Raw genomic sequence first — 21365 nt, forward strand, 5'->3', positions numbered from 1 at the left:
ACAGCTGCGATCCACAGGGCCCTGGGCTGGAACCCGGAGTAGAGGGCGGGCCCGGGTTCCCCCCAAACCTCCCAACTCCTGATCAGACACAGGAGGAGTTGACCCAGACTGTGGGGAAGATCACTGAGGTGAGCAAATCTACCAATAAGCCCAGAACCCACCAAGGTAGAGGAGGAACTTTGTCACAGGTGCCACAGGACTCTTTGCTGCTTTTACAGATCCAGACTAACACAGCTACACCTCTGACACTATAACAATACACAACTGGACAGAAGACAGCTGACTTATTTTTAGCTTTTGCTTATCTCAGTTTGGGGATTTCCAAGTTTGAGACTCATAGCATTTTTAGTTTCAAAAACATAATTGTATATTGACTTTTTTTTTAACACAACATATAGGTTTACTGTAAAGATGGACACAGGCCACTCTGGTTGCCCAGTGGTAACATTCCTCACTGTAAAATGGGAAGCCTGGCATCGATTTCCAGGCTCTCATTCAGTAGGCTATTACAGTGACTTAGAGCACTTCAGAGGCAAAAAAGAGATGATCCAAATACTACTGATGGAAGTCTAACTGGAAAGCTCTAACCATTGCTGGCACTGAACAAACAGCAATGCAATAGTCTACGTTACACTGTATATGCAAGCCAGGTACCAGGCAAACATTATATAGACCCTCTTGTCTATTCAGTGATGCAGAAAAATGGCCCGGTGCTGGAGACCGGGATCAGTTTGACATTCACCATCTGCAGTTTCTAGTATGCTGCTGTTGTAGCCCCTGGGAATTCCTCGTACTGATGCTACTTGCGGTCGCTCATGATGCAAGTGTTCTACAAGACCCGTTGTTACATCAGGTGGAGCGGAGTGGTTATCTGTGAGGATACAAGAAACAGACACAGAATGCACATCAAACATCTCAGTTATTAATACACAAGTTGCCTCTCACTGTACACTTATACTTTTCCAGCCTTTTCTCTGCAGAAGCCCTATCCCAAGCCAGAAAGTAAGGAAAAAAAGGATAAAATATTGCAACAGACACTGCACCTTTGGGATTGATGAGCAAGTTTTGGTGGGCAGCCAAGTCTCTTCTCCTTAGCAAATCTGATCACTTTGGGGTGAAACTAGAGGGGACCCACTGTGGGTGAACAGAAGGAAGGAGGAGTGAAAGGTGGGCAGCCTCTGGTCCAGCTGGCAGAAAGGGGATGCTCCCAGAACCCAGACTAGGAAAGGAAAACACTGAGCTAGTCACTGCAGGGAGCCTCACACCAGGAAGAGAAGAGAGTCAGTAAGAAAAGGTCCCCGAAGGGAGCCTCAACCCAGGAACTGCAGCAAGGGCTGATTTTAGATCTCCAAGAGACACACATTTGTGGGAAGACCCAGAAGCCTGAGGACCAAGCAGGAGACACAAATGCAGCACAGTTAAGCCCAAAAGATGCTGAGATCCTAATTTAAGGATGGACTTTCATAACCAAGAGCGTAGTTCCTTTGCAGGAGCGCGTGGCCCCTCTGCGGTTAGCTCCAGGCTAGATCAGAAAGGTGAGACCGTGCCCTGTTAATTGTGTTATGCCTTCAATATTTACTCGTAAGGGTTACTGTCGGTCTTTCACACTGTCAGCTAGTCTGAGCGAAATCCTTTGTTTATTTTGTGACTCCTTTGTGAGTTTCATTCTTCACTGGACCCTCTGAATGTTAGAGGCCCATGTGGCTCTAATAGCTGGACAGTTTTCAGCACTTGGCTCCAGAGATTATAGCATGGTTGTCACAGGTACAAACACTTAGTGTTTCTGGTACAAATGCTCAGAGAGGAGTAGCCTCAGGTCTATGTGAGACAAGTGTGAGCTGCAATCTGGTCGGATAAATTCCATTTCAGATGTGGCTGGGATGAGATGATGGAAGACATATGGTGCACCATTTATACACATTTTATATTTTAATTTGAAATGGAGAAAGCAGGGTGTCCCAGGAATGACGCCACTGAAGCACCGTCTTAAGGTTAACGGCTGGTATGCATCTGCAAAGCTGAAGTTCAGAGACGGGTTCCTAAGTGGGGAGACTCCTCATGTGAACAGAGGGCTAAGCTGAGAAGTGAAGCAACAATAATTGATTTGAAAACTGCCTTCCAACAATCAGCATGCAATGACTGAGATCACCATCTTCTTCAACCTAGGTAGAGACCACCCACCTAAGCCTGTGGCAATGACTCAGTTACAGCTGTCTCCCAAGAGGGTCCAACCACCCAGCTCCCATATTAGGGAAAGAGTTCAGAACGCAGCTGCTACTGAAAAACCCAGTCTGGAAGACGCAATCAGGCAGGCATCAGAGCTTCAACTGGAGACCCTAGTTATCCAGAGCCCTAAGGAGGAGCTGCATGAATGAAGCAAAGAGAATGAACTACCTTTGCAAGGCAGGAATACCCTGCCCTTGTCCTGAAGGAGGTGAGCGATGTCAATGAGAGCTGTGTAGTGCCCTAGTGCAGCTCAAAGAGACTGAAATCCAAAGGAGAATTTCAATACATCACAGAATTCTGTATTGGCAAGGCATGGCTGCATCAGAGAAGTTGTCAACAGATGCTTTGCTTGCAGCAACAGCTTGTAAGAGCAATTGCAGCTTATGGGACTATTTCCCTTGGGAACACTTTCTCTGCTGTGAATTGTCAACACTCCCCATAACAGCAACAGCTGCTTAGGAGCAACAGAGCAAAAGAGCACCAACATGTTGCTACTAATGAGTGTCTACTGTATTAGGTAAGTTGCCTACCAGGTACTTACTGGGGTTGGTTCTGCTTTGAGCAGGGGGTTGGACTAGATGATGACCTAAAGTCTCTACCAACCCTAATCTTCTCGGATTCTACTGAACTGAGACTGCAAACTCCTTTCACAGAGATGAAACCCCAAAATGTCAGAAAGTAACTCTCAGGACAGCCTATATTGGAAGGGATAACAACATGTGGTAACTGAAAAGTCAGATTTCATATTCAAAGCACGTAAAAGGGTTTTATGATAGAATACTGAGTATTTGGTATACACCCAAAATGTCATTGGTATGTCCTATTGTGCCCAGTTTTGGTTACTTTATTAAAATGGAAACATTCTTCGCTTTAATAAAGCACTAAACCAAATACTGACTTGATGTTCGTCCATCGTTGTTGATGAAGAGCTCAACAACTCATTCGTTCGATGACTGGACTCTGTGCGTCCGAACATGACTGATCAGTCTGAATCAGGCGTGGAACGTCCTGTCACACGTCGGGCAGACATGTGATGGCACTGTCAATGATGTGCGGGCAGCTCTGGACTTGTGCAGCTCACGCTTTCTTTCAGCCTCAGCAGTACGCCTCGCCGCAGAGGTATTACTGCCTGTGTGAATGAGGCTGTGCCATTCTGGACGGTTCAGTGCAAGGGTTTCCCATGTGGCGGTGTTGATCTCGAGGGACTTCAGAGAGGTCTTCAGCGTGTCCTTAAACTGCTTATTTTGTCCTCCAAGGGAGCGCTTTCCCTGGGTGAGTTCTCCGTAGAAGAGTTGTTTAGGAATGCACTCGTCTGACATTCTCACGACATGGCTGGTCCCCCTGGTCTGGGCTCTCATCAGCAGCGCGTGAGCTGACAGCAGACTGGCTCTGGTAAGGACTTCAGTATCGGGTACTTTGTCCTGTCATCTGATTTTTAGAAGCTTTCGCAGATAGGAAACGTGGAAGTGATTTAGCCTTCGTGCATGACTCCGATAGACAGTCCACATCTCGCAGGCGTACAGCAAAATTGGAAGCACCACTGCTCTGTAGACCTACAGCTTTGATGGTAGGCTGATCCCTCAACGTTCCCAGACGCTGGAGCGCAATTGGCCAAATGCAGAACTGGCTTTAGCAATTCAGCTGTTTACTTCATCATCGATTGACACTGCTCGGGAAAGGGTACTCCCCAGATACGTGAAGTGGTCCACTGCCTGAAGTCTCTGTCCATTTACAGTGATGGACGGTTCTGAGTACGGAGCGTGGGGAGCTGGCTGGTGCATGACCTCAGTCTTCTTGATGTTAATGGTGAGACCGAAGTTGTCGCACGCAGATGAAAACTTGTCCATACTGGCTTGCGTTTCTGGCTCTGTACTAGCATTCAGAGCACAATCATCAGCAAAGAGAAAGTCTCGAAGTACAGTTTCCTTCACCTTGGTGATGGCACGCAGTCACCTCGGACTGAATAGTTTCCCATCGGTTCTGTACTTCAGGCCTACTCCTTCAGTGCAGTGTTGAAAAGCATCAGTCAGAGTGGCAGAGAATATCATGTTGAACAAAGTGGGTGCTAAAACATACCCTTGTTTGACGCCGTTGGTGACTGGGAAGGCCTCAGATGCTTCACCATCATCCAGGACACGAGCCATCATACCGTGATGAAACTGATGTACCATTCGTATGAATCTGTCTGGACAGCCGAATTTTGACATGATCCTCCACAGACCCTGGCGACTGACAGAGTCGAATGCTTTCGTGAGGTCCACAAAAGTTGTGTAGAGTTCACGATTCTGCTCTTGACACTTCTCCTGTAGCTGATGCGCAGCGAAGATCATGTCAATAGTCCCACGTCCCTTGCGGAAGCCGCACTGTGATTGTGGCAGTAAGCCCTGCTCCTGGTGAGTGATCAATCAGTTCAACAGAACCCGTGCAAGAACTTTCCCCACAGTAGAGAGCAGCGAGATTCCACGGTGATTGTCGCATATCTGGCGATTGCCCTTCCTCTTACAGAGGTGCATGATGGACGCATCTCTAAATTCCTGTGGAATGGATCCCTGCTTCCAGAAGGACTGAAACAGCTCAGTGAGTTTCCGTAGCAGCACGGGACCACTGACTTTGTACACCTCTGTTGGTATGGCATCTGACTCTGGGGCTTTGCCACTGGACAGCTGGTTGATGGCTTTCTTCACTTCGTCCTCTTCTGGTGAAGCATCCATGGAGTCATTAACTTCAGCCTGGGGCATCTTGTCAATGGCTTCATCACTGATGACTGAGGGGCAGTTGAGAACAGCTTCAAAATCTTCAGCCCATCTCTGAATCTGCATCTTTTCTGTAAGGAGCACAGTGCCATCAGAGTTCAAGAGGGGAAAGCTCCCAGAAGACTGTGGACCATAGAGTGTATCGAGGGCTTCATAGAATTGCTTATAGTCGTTCCTGTCTGCGTATGCCTGTATTTCATCTGCTTTGGCGCTCAGCCACAAGTCCTGCATTTTGTACAGTCGGTTTTGTACTGTTCTGCGAGCGTTGATAAAAGCAGTCTTCTTTGCCGCTGAGGATGGATCATTCTGATATGCACGATGCAGGCAGTGCTTCTCAGCAAGTAAGGCCTGGATTTCTGCATCATTTTCGCCCAACTAGTCTTGCCGCTTGCGTGTGGAGGGCCCCAATACCTTCGATGCAGCTGTATGGACAGTGTTGCGGAATCGCTCCCAGTCTCTCTCAACGTCATCCTCAATACGAAGATCAGCAAGCTCATTCTCTAGATCTTCTGCTAGATTTTCAGTGATGCGGCTGTTCTTCAGCTCCAACATGTTGATCCTTTTGAGAGCCTTACAGCCTTGTGGGCGTTTCTTCGGCATGATACAGAGCTTCATTTTGGATACTATGAGCCTGTGATCCATCCAACAGTCAGCGCCGCACATAGCTTTTGTAACCTGACATCTTGTCTGTCCCTTTTTCCTGATGATGACATAGTTGATCAGATGCCAGTGCTTGGAACAGGGATGCATCCACGAAGTCCTGTTATGGATAAGGAGGCAGAAGATCGTATTGGTGATCAGAAGGTCATGTGCTGCACAAGTTTTCAGCAATAACAGACCATTGTTGTTACACTTTCCCACTCCATTTTTCCCGATGACTCCTTCCCAGGCTGCGGCATCGCATCCGACTCTTGCATTAAAATCGCCAAGCAGGATCAGCTTGTCTGTGCAGTGCACTGATGATAGCAGATCATCTAGTTCTTCATAGAATTTATCCTTCACATCCTCTGGGTTGGTCATTGTGGGAGCGTATGCACTGATCAAAGGAGCTTGTTTTCCTCTTTGAAGCGGAAGCTGCATTGTCATGAGACGATCATTCACATCCTTGGGGGGGAATGGCAAGTTTCCGAACAAGATGATTCTTGACGGCAAAGCCAACTCCAGATTCGCGATGCTCATCACTGCTGCGGCCACTCCAGAAGAATGTATAGCCTCCGCCTGACTCGGACAGCTGTCCTTCATTAGCAAGGCAAGTTTCGCTAAGGGCTGCAATGTCAATGTTGTAGCGTGCAAGCTCTCTGGCGACAAGTGCTGTTCTTCTCTCCGGTCTGTCTGCTGTGATCTTGTCCAGTAGCGTGCGCACATTCCATGTGCCAATGGTGATCGGTGTCACTCTAAGTTTTGTTTTTGTTCGACCACTTTTATGGGATCTCCACCAGCTGCGGTATGCTGGCCAGGGTAAGGTGAAGCAGGCAATGTTTAGGGCACCTTTTCTAGCCCCCTCCTCATTCTATGGAGGTGAGCTGTGAAATCCTGAATAGGGCTGCTCAGTCGCTCAAGAAGACGCCGAGCTCCACTGCTGCTTGAGTCAGCAAGGAATGACCATTATACCTGAGCCACATGTATGCAGGTCCACGGTGACAGCTCTCAGTGTATCCACACCTGCTGCTTTGTCACTCACCCATCACCACAGAACTTGATATGATGTGATATGATGTCGAGACTTGCATGTGAATTGGATTAAAGTGAGGGAGAGTTGTGCAACGTCAACATCACTCTCTCTTCCCAGTTCCTGTCTGTACCCAGTGGCAGGACAAGAGTCGAGATGGCTGGAGACAGGGCAGGGCGAAGTGATTGACCAGAACGCCTACGTGTCTTGTCGTGCTCTTGAGCATTCCACAACGCTTGCTGTCACTGCCTTCCTGACCACTGAACTAGGTTTCCTCAATCAGCCGAATCCAGCCTTCGCATGCAATGGGTAGACAGGCCCTAACTCACCGAGGGTTTCAGACTCATTGGCTACCCTCACCTGGTTTAGCCAGTCAGTTGAGACAGTTTCTGGGGTGTGGCCGCTGTCGCATGCTGGCAGCTACATGGAGCCACAGGTGAGAGCTGGGTGTCAAGTGGGGACCAAAGTGGATGAGCTACTCCAGAAGTACGACTGCTCCTCTATCAGAGGTACTACCCCTCCCTGACAACTCCATACACTCCCCAAAATGATCACTCAATATCACATCTGCTACATGGCTTTGTCAAGGAAAGGTCAGAAGAACACCACCACCTTTATTTATACAGGTCATACGCTGGGAAAGGGAATTGGGAGCCAGTAATAAGATAATCTGAGGGAAAGAATATTGGGGTATATGAGGACTCTAAAATTGGGAACTAAAGTGGGAAGCCAGTTTAGACCTACAGATTTGGCTGTATCAGATTTTCGTTGTCTGTCTTCAGGTATCCAGTCAGTCAAACAGGCCTTTTAAATAACTAAAGCTACTGAAAACTGAACCAGAACAACCAGAAAAATAAAATAGTTAAAAACAAAAACAAAAACAAAACAAAACAAAACAGGAATTCAGTTGGAATGGCAAGTGGGTCCTCACATAAAATCTGGATCCAGATCTTCTACTTTCTTGGGTTCGCTCTTCAACCCAGCTTTTCTCACCTCAGCATCTCAAGGCTTGTCTACACAGAGTAGCAACACATACAATGGGGGTGTGATTTCTAAAGCACACTGACATGCTGAGCATTAAGTGGTCCTTTAATTATTTCACCTGGGCTGATCACTTATCCTGACCTCACAGCTCACGCTTTTCAGTCCTTGTTTCAAATCTAGTGCCCTTCTTTGTACCTTTTACTATGTTAAGTATCAGAGGGGTAGCCGTGTTAGTCTGGATCTGTAAAAGCAGCAAGGAATTCTGTGGCACCTTATAGACTAAATGACATGCATCTGACGAAGTGGGTATTCACCCATGAAAGCTCATGCTCCAAAACGTCTATTAGTCTATAACGTGCCACAGGATTCTTTGCTGCTTTTACTATGTTGTTAGTTTTAATTTAGTGTACAATTCAGAACATTAAATATTCTGAGTGGTCTTCTCTGGAAAATTACTATTCAGAGCTGACTGGAATGTTTTACTATTGTACCTACCTATAGAATACTTTATAAAAGCACCTTGGAATATAAAATGGGTGCCTACTGTTGAAGGCACCCATATAATTTTGTTCTACTCTACCTATCCTTGTGAACATACTAGTATTTACATTAACATTCCTTCCACAGAACATACAATTACTCCAATCCTGGCAAGGTTAGATTGCTAATATCCTTCTCAGAATGATTAAGTACTGAGAGCCCCACAACTCCATTGTGTGAAACAGAATACGCTCAGAGATCCGATATGACTTTTCTATTCTACTTACACTCAAAGACCACGTCTTTTTAAACACCGTCTGAGGTTGAGCATTACTAATGGCTGACACGAACTGCAGTTCCAGTACATTCTGCAAGCCTTCGAACAGGCAACCAGGATCTGGCAATGGTGCAATGCCACCCCCAGTTCACCATATTTATGCTCTGGGGACATGAAATAAAACGTTCCTGGTGGGAAGAGAAAGATGGGCCCAAACTTATGGCTGATGGTTGGTTTATATGTAATGAATTGTTCAGACCAGTTACTCACGGACATACATTCATATAATTAAAAACACCCTCAAAAGCCAGCACTAGCAAAGGAGAGTGTACTATACTCAGCCACAGAGCTGAACCATTCTAGTCAGCTAGTCAGGGTTAAAGAACAGAGAGTAGAGAGAAAAGGTGTGCAGCTGCTGCCTGTGCTTTTGGGCAGAGAGAGAGAGAACACACTTCAGCCTCTAGGAGCTTTCTAAAACACTAGTATTTCAACATGGAAACAAATCTTGCAAAAAGTTAAGACCAGATATCTTTCCTGTTCCATTTCCAAAGCAGAGAACAGATTCCTGTGTAAACAGAGGAGGGAGCTGGAGATATAAGAAAGGGTCACACTCCTCATCCCAACAGAAGCTTCCTGAGAGGGGGAGAAACTTCCATATCTCTATCTGGGCTTCCATTCATTCCCTGCTGCATTAGTGAACTGGAGAAAATGGCCCATCCGGGGGGAAAGGGACTTGAAGAATAGCAGGACGACTCCAGTTCCTACCAGCAACTGCCCGTGGAGAGTCCAAGGGAGCCTGCTGCTGCAGAGAAGTGGGGCACCTCATGGTCACAAGAGAAGGTGGAGGTGCCCCGTTGGAGCATGGATATCAATTTACGGACTGGCAGCTTCCTTTCTCTTTCTTAATTCTGACAACAGGCTGTAGAAAAACAAAACCTGGTGCTTCAAGCTCAGCCCAAGGCAGGAAGCAACTGGGAAGCAGGCCAGCAAGGAGCTTAGATGGGGAGGAGCCAGGGATGAATCCTTTCTGGCTGAATGGCTGCTTCCTTCCTGATGGAAAGAAGACAGGAAAACTCCGCCCCATGTATCAGAACCAGTGGCAATCATATCATAGGAAACCAGATTTAGCAGGCTGGCTGGGTTTGAAGTGTCATAAATGAATTACACTACTTTGCTGTATTTTCCACACAGCTACTGAAGCAATTCAGTCTAGAGGATACACCTAGCAGATTGCATAGATCATTGTGCAAAGTCTGAGGATGGTAGCTGGAATGGTGGAATTAACTGAATATTTGATGAATATATTCATTAACAACAGTCTTTTCAGTTAAGTGTGCTTCAATTAGTGCTGGAGAAAGGTCTGTATGTTCATTTTGTAAGTCTATTGAAGTGCTTCGATATAATTCAGCAGGACCTCTGAAATATCTGCAGAGCAAATGTCTGTGTATAATACATACAAGCAACAGAGCCATATAAACAAAAAAGTTAAATAAGTAAAATAGCAAGTCCTGAAGTCTTAAGACAGAACTCTCATTGTCTTCAACGACTGTCACGTGTGTACGCATGAGGGAAGAACTTCAGGATATGGAGCAGAGGCTAATTAAAAATAACTCCTTATTTTACGCTGTATTTTTAAAACTTCTTCAAACAATTTGGTAGATGTACTGAAAATTTACGGTTCCCCACTCCCCAAAGGATCTTTTAGTATTATATTACCCCAAGACCACTATTAAACACACACACGTACACAAACACAGCATCAACCTTCACCAGTCTAGATGAAATAATCTGGAAAGAAAAGGAGTGGGTTTTTTCTCTGTACCACTGAGTCTCCCAATTGCAGGGTGCCACTATTCTGTAAGAACCATCTAGGATGCATGCAGCAGCCTGGTAACCCTGAGTTCTAGCCCCTTGGTGTTAGGGAGAATGAGACAGGACTATTGCTTGAATGTGGGTTACAAATACGTTTTGTTCAACAAATATTTCTATGCTTTTCACTTCCATTCCAATATTAAGTGTCATTCAGTACTTGATGCATAACTTTCCTTTAGGTAATAAATCTATATCCAGGTCCATTGTACACACATGCTGGTAATCCAAATGTTTAAAAACATCTGTCAGCACCTAATCTAAATGTAAATCTTGTATAGCATTCCAACAGACCTCTTGTTCATGGAGGTTTTCCAACTAAATTACCTTTGAATACCAGATCCTGAAGTTACTTGGGCCAGATAAGTGGATGTCAAAAGGCATGTCCTGAACATTTGATACCTCATTTTGAAATTGTCTCTCTCATGTACTAGAAAGGTGCCTTTGATTCGATTTACCAAGACACTAACATTTTAGCAAGGGAATGCTTGTTTGGAATTTGTAAGTATCTATTTCTCTTTATAGTGGAAAATAATACATGGACACATACCTGGCCTGTGGCTAGTACACTTCACTTAGGAATACTGCTTAGTAAAGCATGGTACTCATGAGCATACCTGACTTTCGTGTTTAACTACACTTGTATTTTTCAGATTTGCTTAACAATTTACTTACTCTTTTTAGCTACAAATAGGCAGTTCTTTTACTAACCTAGCTGAGCGTGTGCCATAAGATCTGCAAGCGCAGTGGCAGCAGCGGTGGCAGTAGCAGTACTGGAAGCAGCAGCAGGTTTCCCTCCTGGATGGGATGAGGTGGAGGATGCAGAGGATGAGGTGGAGGAGCCCTGGATAACCCGGTTAAGCCAGGGCTCTACGTTGGAATGGCTCTGGAACGGAGTGGAGGTGATCCGCCCTTGCCGACGTAACGAGCCCTCATCTTCTGATGCAGACGATGTGTCTGTGATTAAAATAATGATGACAGGCATGTAATGTAGGAATGACCCAATAAAGGGGAACACGAAGTCTTTCCATGTTCTCCATTTGGCATTTCTCATGCATTAAACATGAGACGCATGTACTAAGCATATGGCACATTCACATGCACAAATTCTGTTCCACTGCCACCCTTTCACAGTGTTAGTGCTTAACTCCATTACAGGGACATGGGAAAACAACGTCTAACGCAGCAAAACATTTCATTTTAACTGATTTGGAATGACAAAAACATAATCTGCTAAATAAGCCACTTCTGCCTAAGCTATTGAATATATACAGTAACAATGTGGAATAAGGACATATACACACTTAGTGCTCTCTATTTTTGTATAGTCAGAGCAGAACTACCCCCACCGCTAAGAATTAAAAAGTCAGCATTGTTTTCCATTTGAACCCCTGCACAACATGATTCCTCTTTCTAGATTCATAAACCAATTACAGCAAACAGCACACTCAAAGGCCAGCTCATTTGCTGCTCATAAATCTGTGTTGCTCAGTGAAATATTTATTTTACATTTGTTTAGTTTGATCACAACTGTAATGAATTAGGAACCCAATCAAAAGGTATGTGTATTTCATCTAGGCCGGTGCATTACATGGATGAAACTCATTCAGGCCTTTTGTTATGGTGGTGCCAGACACACATTGCTACAGCTAAGGTTTGGTAACTCCCAGTTTAACTGCCTGCTTAAAGTTTAGAACTTTCTGAAACTTTCATCTTCTGCATTCAAATTTTCCATGTTAGAAATCATCACCTTTGGGCAGAGGACAAGCAGCTCAAGGAAATAAGGTTTGCTTGGGGAAATTCATTTTGTCACATTATGGAAAAATTCCTTTTAAAAAAAAACAAAAAAAACAAAAACAGTTCTCCAGCCAAAATAGCTGAGGTCTGAAGCTGAAATTTGGCATGGAAGTAGCCATTGCTGAAGAGGGTGCATGGCCTTTTCCTAAGAGAAATTGGTTTTCGCTCTGACAGAGGTATGAGCATCTGAACCTCAGTGTTCACAGCATTTATTTTATTTTTGCTAAACTCATTAAATGAAAAATTAAGGAATGACACACAGCACACACATTATCAATTAATGAGTTTCATAGCAAACTGGTTAGTAATCAATAATCTAAATACATGCACACTGACAGGGATAAGTGAGGCTAAGGGAAAAGCTGCTGCAGACTGTAAGGTGAATAGAAGCTGAGAAATGACCCACAGGACCATTCACATTCCCTCAGTCTCCATCAAACCTCACTGGGCTGACAGGTTTCTCCTGGCCATAACCTGACAGGCACTTTAGGAGGTCAATAGCTGGGGAAGGTGCCTTGCTGGGGGAGTTCCTAAGCTACACAACAACAGGCATTATCCTTTGGTGGAGCCTAGGATCTCCGCCAGGCCAGAGATTTCCCAACAGCAGAGATCCTGAGAGTCACAAGAAAAGAGTCCTTTTGGAGAAATAGCAACAGTGCAGGGGAAGAGAGGTGTTCAGATGGTCTAGAAGCCAAGTAGTTTCGGATTACGGCATTTACACTGCTCTGTACAATTTGCATAAACCAGCAAAATCTTGGGGGCTGAAGCTCCTCATCTGGATATTTTTCTTCCAGACTTTTTCAAATGATGCTACCTGGGCAGGACACAGAGTTAATGTGGAATACATGCAACCTTAATTTTGGTCTTTCCTAACCTTTGTTAGATTAACAGCTCATATGTAATGTACTATTAACATAGTTTCCATATGGAATTACATGAAGCATCCCAGATTACATTTAGCAACAAACATGAATATTGCCAGATGCTTCATACATTATTCCCTGGGGTTATCAAGAATTTAACACCTCTAGTAATTTGAGAGTCACTGATTTTAAACAGTGTAAAAATATGAAAATTGGAGATCACTCTTGTAAAGAGAGAATGATCTAGTGGCTTTAACTGGACCCAGTGGGCTGAGCGAAGCTAAACTTGCAGCTCTAATATCAACTGACCATTTCGCCTCAAATTATGGATTTATGCCAATCAGGACATATTTTGAGTAAAAAATGTATGTATTTGTAACAATAGTTCTTTGAAGAGATACAGCTGTCATAGATCACCAGGCCTGGATTTGTGCCCTGTGGATAATACTTCTGGGGAACTCCCATAGCTTAAAGTTTCTTGGCTGCTGACTCCAGCAGGGGCCATTGCAGCTGCCTTTCTAATGAGGCCAAAGCATAAATCCTTAATGCCTGGAACTTGCACTTACTCTGAAGTTAAAGGTGAAAACTGAATATGCAAAAAAAGTAACCAGAGGATTACCAACCCTTCCAGTATGAAGGGTATTGGGTGATGATCAATCTCAGATATATCTCCAGAGAACCACAGTGACAGATGAGTAGGTTTCTTGTCACCTGGTAACGTTCCATATTTGGTTCTTGAAGAACTGTGCAAAGAATGCTACGTCTGCCCTACAAATCTCCCTAATGAAATTTGATCACAGGTTAGCTGCAAAAACCAACATCCTTTGGACCAAATGTGTATCGGCGTGATATCTGAAGTCACAATTCAATAAAATTTATGCAACCCCCCCACCCCATCCAGATGGACGCAAGAACATGTTAACAGGATGAGACTAATTGATTAAAAGGAAATTTAATGATCTCTGAAAGGATTTTATCCTTGAACTTCAGTTTAAGTCACTAGGATATGCAGCTTCCTCACCCTGTAAGCCTAAGTTACTGTCACCAAGAAGTGACATCTTGTATGAGAAACTTCAGTTCCCAAGTATTAAGAAGAAAACTTATTCAACGTAGTAGAACCACACAGACAGATTAAAAGAACAGGAGTACTTGTGGCACCTTAGAGACTATGTTTACACACATTAAGTCCCACACAGTTCCTGATACCAGGAAATTGAAAATGATGTACCTTGAACATTATTCCAAAAATCAAAACTAGCTGGTAAAGGTGCTATTCGGAAAGAAGTCTATAATCCTGATGTATGAAGAGCACTGTTCATGAGTATGAAAGATGATCCACATGGGACTTTTTTCAACAAGCCACAAACGTTTTCCACTTGCACTGTACACCCATCTGCTAGACTATTTCCAGGAAGTTACGGGGAACCTCAGAGATCAACATCTTTCAACTTTAACCCATTAGCAACCATGTTGATTGGGAAATGTATCCAGGCTTAGATGCAAAAAAGTGCCATGAGTCCATGTGCTCGGATGTGGCAAGCTTCTCAGTGCAATGGGATGGGCCATCAGCATTTTTACAAGGTCAAGAACTCTATTTCCTTGACTAAGGTCAGAAAAAAGGTATTGATCCTCTGTTGGCCAACTATTTACTGCCAGAGGATATTCAGACATGCAATTTCCCTTCCTAACAGATGGGAAGACATTGTTCAAAGGAAGCTTTTTGGTGATGCACGCAAACACCAGTAATTTTGTGTTCATGGAAGTGTCGATAAAATTATTTTCTACTTGATCAGCCCCTGATCCAAGATACACTAATGATCAACTTAGCCTGTTTGTAATCATGTTATCCTTTCCCGACTTGGAAGGGATAACTAGTGATGTCTGTAAGGGTAACGTGCAATCCCAGCATCCTCATACAGAAGGAACGAGTGAATCAACTCTTCCATATCCGTTCATATAAAATGAGGTAGCACAGCTCCCTGTTTGGATCATAGACACTGTTTGAGTTACCACATACGTTATGGTCTGGACAGCATTTAAGACCTCACTTGCCTGCAGCGTTTGATGTAGATTTTGTTCTCGAAGACATTACGAACCCTAGAAGGTGTAACGTTATGCCATGTGAGTGCCCCACCCCAGGCAAGACGCATTCATAGTTACTACAATTTGGATGGGAGTAATTCGGGAGACTTTCCCAATTACACGTTGTCCCTGAACTTCCACTCAAACATGTATTGTAGTTTGTCTGTCATTCGGATGCAATGCAGGAAAATGTGTGGCTTGCAAACCGCGAGACTTCAGGGTCCACACTGGTTCCCTCATACGCTTGAGTGTTGGAGTAACACAAACACCGCTGCGGCCATGCTGCTCAATGTTTTCAGCTGGTCTGTGTTGAAACCTTCTGACTGGCAAACCTCAAATTTCATGTGTTGTCCTAGGTACCGTCTTTTTAGATGAGCCCCATCGAGAATGCGTTGTATAACCTTCAACTGTCTGAGGAACAAGCTTAGACTTCCTAGTGACTCCAGCGCTGGCAAAGACTGATTCTTGTCCTATCAAAATGACATCCTTCTTGATGGGTTCATCCTCTAAGTAAGGGGAAACATTTGCTCTTATTCTGTATAGAAACATTACTAACATCAATGCAAAAAAGGACTTTAAATGGTTCAGGAGCTCTCTCCTTAGTGACATGGAACTCAGCTGGGTGATGTACCCTCTTGTGTTTGTAGACCACAGCAAGTCCCAAATTTCATAAGCAGTCACCTTCACCTAGGAAAAACAAGATTGTTTCTAGAGATACCAGTTGACCATTTCTTTCATTAGATATAAGTTGAGGTCTTTACTTTCTCATAAGGACCCTGCTGGGTGCACTTGGCACCCAGCTACTGCAGTGACAGGCATGTCAGAATATACATACCTCCCCTCTCTAGCAGGCGGGTGATAACTTTTTAAACAGAATGTATATCCTGCAGTTTCTTCCACATACTGATGATGCCAAGGACATTCTTGCGCAGGGCACTTTGGAGAAGTTTATCTAATCTGAATTCTGAAGCAAGGCTTCATAAACAGAACTCAATGTGCCTGAGATAATTAGGGTCACAAGGGGAAAAGGGTCTAGTTTCCCCTTCCTCAGGGTAGTCCTCCTGAGTAGATAAAAGATGACTGGCCACTTGTTTTAAATTTTATCAAAACACCAGATATTTTGCTTCCTAGAATCAGGGTTCAGAATACTGATTGCTGTTGGAAGAGAGCCAGAGAACTAGGAGCATCCCTAAATCTAGAAGCAGTAATACCTGGCTTCTTAGCTGATGCTTTCCCTTGTCAACTCTATGAGGAAGGAGGACTGGATGGCTGTCTAAGTAAATAAATTGTGTTTGAGAAACACTTCCCATTTTTCTCCAAAAGGTTTCCACCATCTTACAAGCCCCAGCTGCATCTCTACATAAAAGCTCAATGTTCACTACCATGCATGTCTGTATGTTTTGACTCTGAAGTGAGCTACTTGTGCTGCCAATCAAAGGTAGTTCAGACCTGATGCCATGCTGTTTCCGAACACCTCTAAAAACCACTTAAAATGTACTTCAGGGAAGAAAAAAATTCACAAAGATGTGAGTCTTTCCCATTCCAAATTGGTACAAAACAGACATTCCGAAACAGACATTACAGGCTGGCTAAACCCTTCTTTTGAAAAAATGTGGAAGTGTGTATTGTCAGGCTTCCTAATGGTGACAACAGCCTGTGACACAAGTCTTGCGTTACGAAAGAGAACCAGCAGCTCTTGTAACCAAGTATTTCCTTTTTGTGTATCTATCGACCATCAGCTCAGGACTGAGTAGGTGGAAACCATGCCTTTATTTGCAGGGGGAACTATCAACAGATACTTCAAATGTGTCCTGGAGTGCTGCCAGAGAAAACAGAATGGCCAACATTTTCTCAATAAATAGAGGGAAATTCCATTTTGGTTTTGGCTTTTATAAAGAAAGAAAAGGCTGTGGAATCCAACCATTTTCTCCTCTTCTGCCTCAGAAACTGGAGCACTTATGATAGCAAGTAATTTTCCACCAAGCCTGAGGCCAACATTCCTGTATGCTCTTCTATTCACAGTACGCTTCATCCTAGACAGACAACCCAAACTGCTGTACTGATATAGGAAGTTGTAGGACCGATGTTGCTGAAAGAGGCATTGACCATGATTACTCCAAGACACCACAGCTGATGGTTAAAATCACCTTTCCTGGACACCGGATTCCTTAAGCAAGAGGATGTTTCAAGTGTTTTGAATAGACGCTTCAGGCTGTCTATGTGCACGTGAGCAGACCCAGGAGGAAGCTCTGCAGTCTTCATCTGCAGCTGGGTGCTGATCTCTGGTTCATTTGAGGCTTTTAACTGTGGGGCAATCCAGGCCAACTTGAAGTCTAACTTGTGAAAATCAATGCGGTTGTCTAAAAAAGACTTCAGATACTCAGTCTGGGAAACCACATTCCAGCAATCACTGTCCATGCCCCAAAGTAAACCTGTCATTGGTTCTATTTTTCTTAAATTATTAATATATTATAACAGTGTCAAACAAAAATACTCGCAAAGTTTTTAAAGGTGATCAGCTTCTCTATATCTGAAAGACAAAAAGGGTAAAGGAAAAGAGAAATAGAAGATAGGGTCCATGAACTTAGACTGCCACAAATATCCCTTCAAAGTATATTTTTATTAATAAAGGTGGGCAAAGAATCCATAAAAATGCATTACACAAAGAACATGCAAATAGCGAAGTTTTCTTCAAAGGCTGAGGGATTGAGAGAAAAGACGTGGCCCAGCAAACAGGAGAGGCGAAGAGCCCAGGCAGTACTTCCACTGATGGTGCTAAGAAATGGAAATGAGGTGAAGGCATCAGAGCTCACTGTGGCTCTACTCCAGGGCAGCACACAAAAGGACTGACAGAATCAGTTGTTCAAAACTTTAGAGTTGGTGAGAAATTCACTTACATTGGCATACAAGACACTGACCCCAAAATAGTTAGCTTGCTAGGACAGCGTGTATCTGTAGAATGAGGTTTTTCTTATCCTCAAGACGATATGTGATGAGAAGGCAAAAGGCACCCCATATTTTGTGTTTCCTCTCTTTAAAAGTAAGAGGGTGGGGTTTTTTTGGCTTCTTTAAAAAATATATTTTGGGCTAAACAGTCTCAAATTCACAACAAGTGATGAGCTCTAGGCATGAACCATAAGTGATTTAAACAAACTAGGAGGCTACTTTATAAACAAGGAGCTTTTTCAGTAATTTAATTTTGTAAAGCATTTCCCAGCAGCCATTTTAAAGTAAGGATCTCACGCAACACTTGAAGAATTTACAAAGCTCTGACATTTTTGCCCTGATGATACTTTCAGAATGAGACTTTACAAATGAAGATAAACATGTTTTTTGTGCTTAAGAAGGGCTACTATTCACCCTAAAGCTTTTCTAAAATTTTAAGGAGAGAGAGAAAATCTTATGGAAGAAAAGAAATGCTGACAGTGACCAAATCTAACCTACATTTTAGCATCAGGACTAACGTTCACATAGCATGCAAGAAGCTTACTGCAACACACGGGAGACTTCAAAGTCAGTAGAATAAACAGCATTCACTCACTATATTTGCAATGTTAAGTTTACCTGACAGTGTTTACATATGCTGACTTATTAGATACCTGGAGGAGTATATGTTTCTACTGAAGAGTGTACAAGAACAGAGCGTCTTTTTGAAGGCATGGGCATTTTCCTCTCTTTGTATTTAGCCAAAGCTGCTTGCACTGCTTCAGTGTGGACATCTAGATAGTAATAAACAACAACAAAAATAGTTATGAAATGAAGTAAAACTACATTTTCCTTCCAAAACATTATACATGCCATAGATTTAACCTTCTTTACAAATTAGTGGTGCTGCATCACAGTTCATAACATTCATTATTTAGTCTGACAACGTATGCTCAGGCCCCTTGTTCAGGCACCCATTTATTTCACCAGCACTTAGTTACTAAGTAGAAGCAACATACACCTCTACCCCGATATAATGCGACCCGATATAACACGAATTCAGATATAACGTGATAAAGCAGTGCTCCAGGGGCAGGGATGCTGTGCACACTGATGGATCAAAGCAAGTTCGATATAACACGGTTTCTTTCACCTATAATGCGGTAAGATTTTTTGGCTCCTGAGGACAGCGTTATATCGGGGTAGAGGTGTATTTCCAGTCTCAGCAGCAGGAGCTTTTTCACCGTGTTGGAGAGTCAGAAAGCACAAAGGTCTAAAGGCCAAAACAGTAACAACAGTTTTGAGTTTCGCAACTGTGATATTTGCATTTACTCATCTACCCTAGCAAACTCAGTGACACATCCATACTGTAAAGTTTCCCCAAGTATGCTGTGACCCCCCTTGAGAGGATCTGACGGTCTCATGGGAGATGGGGGAAGGCTGCAAAGCAGAAAAGCCTTTCATTTATTCTTCAAAGGCTCAGCTTTCATTTTAAAAATAGTCTTAGTTACAATTGGGGAGAAAACGTGAAGTGAGTGTAAGTGATGCAGAGATGTCTGTCTTGAGTTTACAAACAGCCTGAAACAACAGCTCTGAGATGTCAACTGTCTTAAAAACAAACAAAAAACCCCCACAGTGCTAACTCAGATACCAATTATTCTACTTCAAATGTTGACAAATACCAAAGGAAGTATAAAGAAGTATATTATGAATACACCAGCTATGACCAGAGTTTCTGGGGAGCCAGCTGAGATCACTCAATTAGGGTGAACTGCAAAGAAGGGGCAGACAATCCCCAAAGCTGGGGGATATTCTAATACTCAGATTTACCAAATCAGCACAAAACAGCTTCTATAGTACCTCACTGGTTACTCAGAAGCCATCAACACAGTTCCCTTAAAGCAACCCACCCTCAGGCCTCCACCCAGACACTCAAGTCAAATATGAGGAGGATTTCTGAAAATCATATTCATCGCATAAAAAGGTTCTACCAATCCCAAAGGATCGGACACATTACCTCCCAGGTTAATAAATATTTCGGATCTTACCCAAATACATGCTTACCAGTGTTCCCTCTAATTTTTTATGTCCATGTGCGGAATGAATTTCATGTGCACCAATATGAAGGTGACGTGTGACACAGCACCTTCATATTGGTGCATATAACAAAATTCATATGCTGGGGCCGAGGGGTTCAGAGTGTAGGAGGGGGCTCAGGGCTGGGAAAGAGAGTTGGGGTATGTGTGGGGGTGAAGGCTCTGGCTGGGGATGTGGGCTCTGGGGTGGGGCCAGGGACGAGGGGTTCTGGGAATGAGAGGGGGCTCAGGGATGGGGCAGACAGTTGGGGTGGGTGGAGGGAATGAAGGCTCCAGCCCAAGGTGTGGGCTTTGGGGTAGGGCTGGTGCAGAGGGTTGGGTGACTGGCTAGGGATGAAGACTCTGGAGTGGGGCCAGGGATGAGGGGTTCAGGGTGCAAGATGGGGCTCAGGGCTGGAGCAGGGGGTTGGGGTGCAGGTGAGTGAGCTCTGGGGTGGAGCCAGGGATGACAGATTTGCGAGGGTGGGATGCGATGGGAAAGATGACTCCCTCCAGCCCTCTCTCACCACAGCAGCTTGGGGGCAGGGGAGAGGTGCCTCTCTCCGGCTGTGGCAGTTCCGGCTGGGTTGGGCCGAACGAGGGGCTCTTCTCCCCTTGACGCAGAAAGTCCGGGGTAGGTTCATGCTGGGGCCAATGGGGAGAGGCATCTCTCCCCACGGTAGCCCTGAGCCCCTGTGCAGGGCTTAATAGGCAGCTACGTGGCCATGGGACAGTGCAGCTTAGAGGTAACTTAGATGGGTATGGCCAATTCTTATTAATTAAACTAAAATTTATTAAAAAAGTAAAGAGTGTGTATTGGTTAAAAAAATCCATATACATACAGACATGAGTACAATTCCTGAGATTAAGATTCATAGCAGAGATGGTGAGCTTTGTAGTTGCAAAGAGTTTTTTCAAAATTAACTCATAGGTTATAGGACAATGTTTGTATTCAGGGAGATCCAGTCAAGACTGGAGAGCTCAATCTTGGGCTTGAGCTTCCCCTGCATGAAGCATCAAGCAGATCTGAGATAAAAAGTTTCCGTTTCAGGTCTTCTTGTTACAGGTTGGAATCTTTCTGTGAATAATAGGCAACTAAGGAGATTTTTTCCTAAGCATCACTGGTAATTAGTTACTCAAATTAACACAAGGCAATTTATCCATTAGGCAGTCTATCACAAACTTCAGAGACATATAGACAATGACATTATTGCACCTAAGATTCATCTAAATATTAATATTTCCCTCTGATCTCTGAATCAATAGTGATAGTGACAGACAGGAACTGCCTGTTTACACGGCTAACATCTTAACAAGAGATAAGTACATACATACAATTAGTATCATCTCTAATTTCTAGCAATA

At 43.9% G+C, this 21365-nt stretch overlaps 1 protein-coding gene across 1 annotated transcript in view; it reads right to left on the reverse strand.

The window, feature by feature from the left end:
• The window catches only part of DIP2A (disco interacting protein 2 homolog A), a 120296-nt gene that overhangs the window by 88254 nt on the left and 10677 nt on the right, over positions 1–21365 (reverse strand). Inside the window, exons 2-4 of the mRNA XM_032787695.2 lie at positions 18600–18719; positions 10970–11215; positions 743–871 (exon numbers count right to left, since the gene is read on the reverse strand). Of these exons, the coding sequence (XP_032643586.1) occupies positions 743–871; positions 10970–11215; positions 18600–18666 (442 nt within the window). The 5' untranslated portion in view covers positions 18667–18719. The remainder of the gene's footprint in view (positions 1–742; positions 872–10969; positions 11216–18599; positions 18720–21365) is intronic.

This window comes from Chelonoidis abingdonii, chromosome 10 (assembly GCF_003597395.2).
Source record: "Chelonoidis abingdonii isolate Lonesome George chromosome 10, CheloAbing_2.0, whole genome shotgun sequence".
Classification (NCBI taxonomy): Eukaryota; Metazoa; Chordata; order Testudines; family Testudinidae; genus Chelonoidis; species Chelonoidis abingdonii.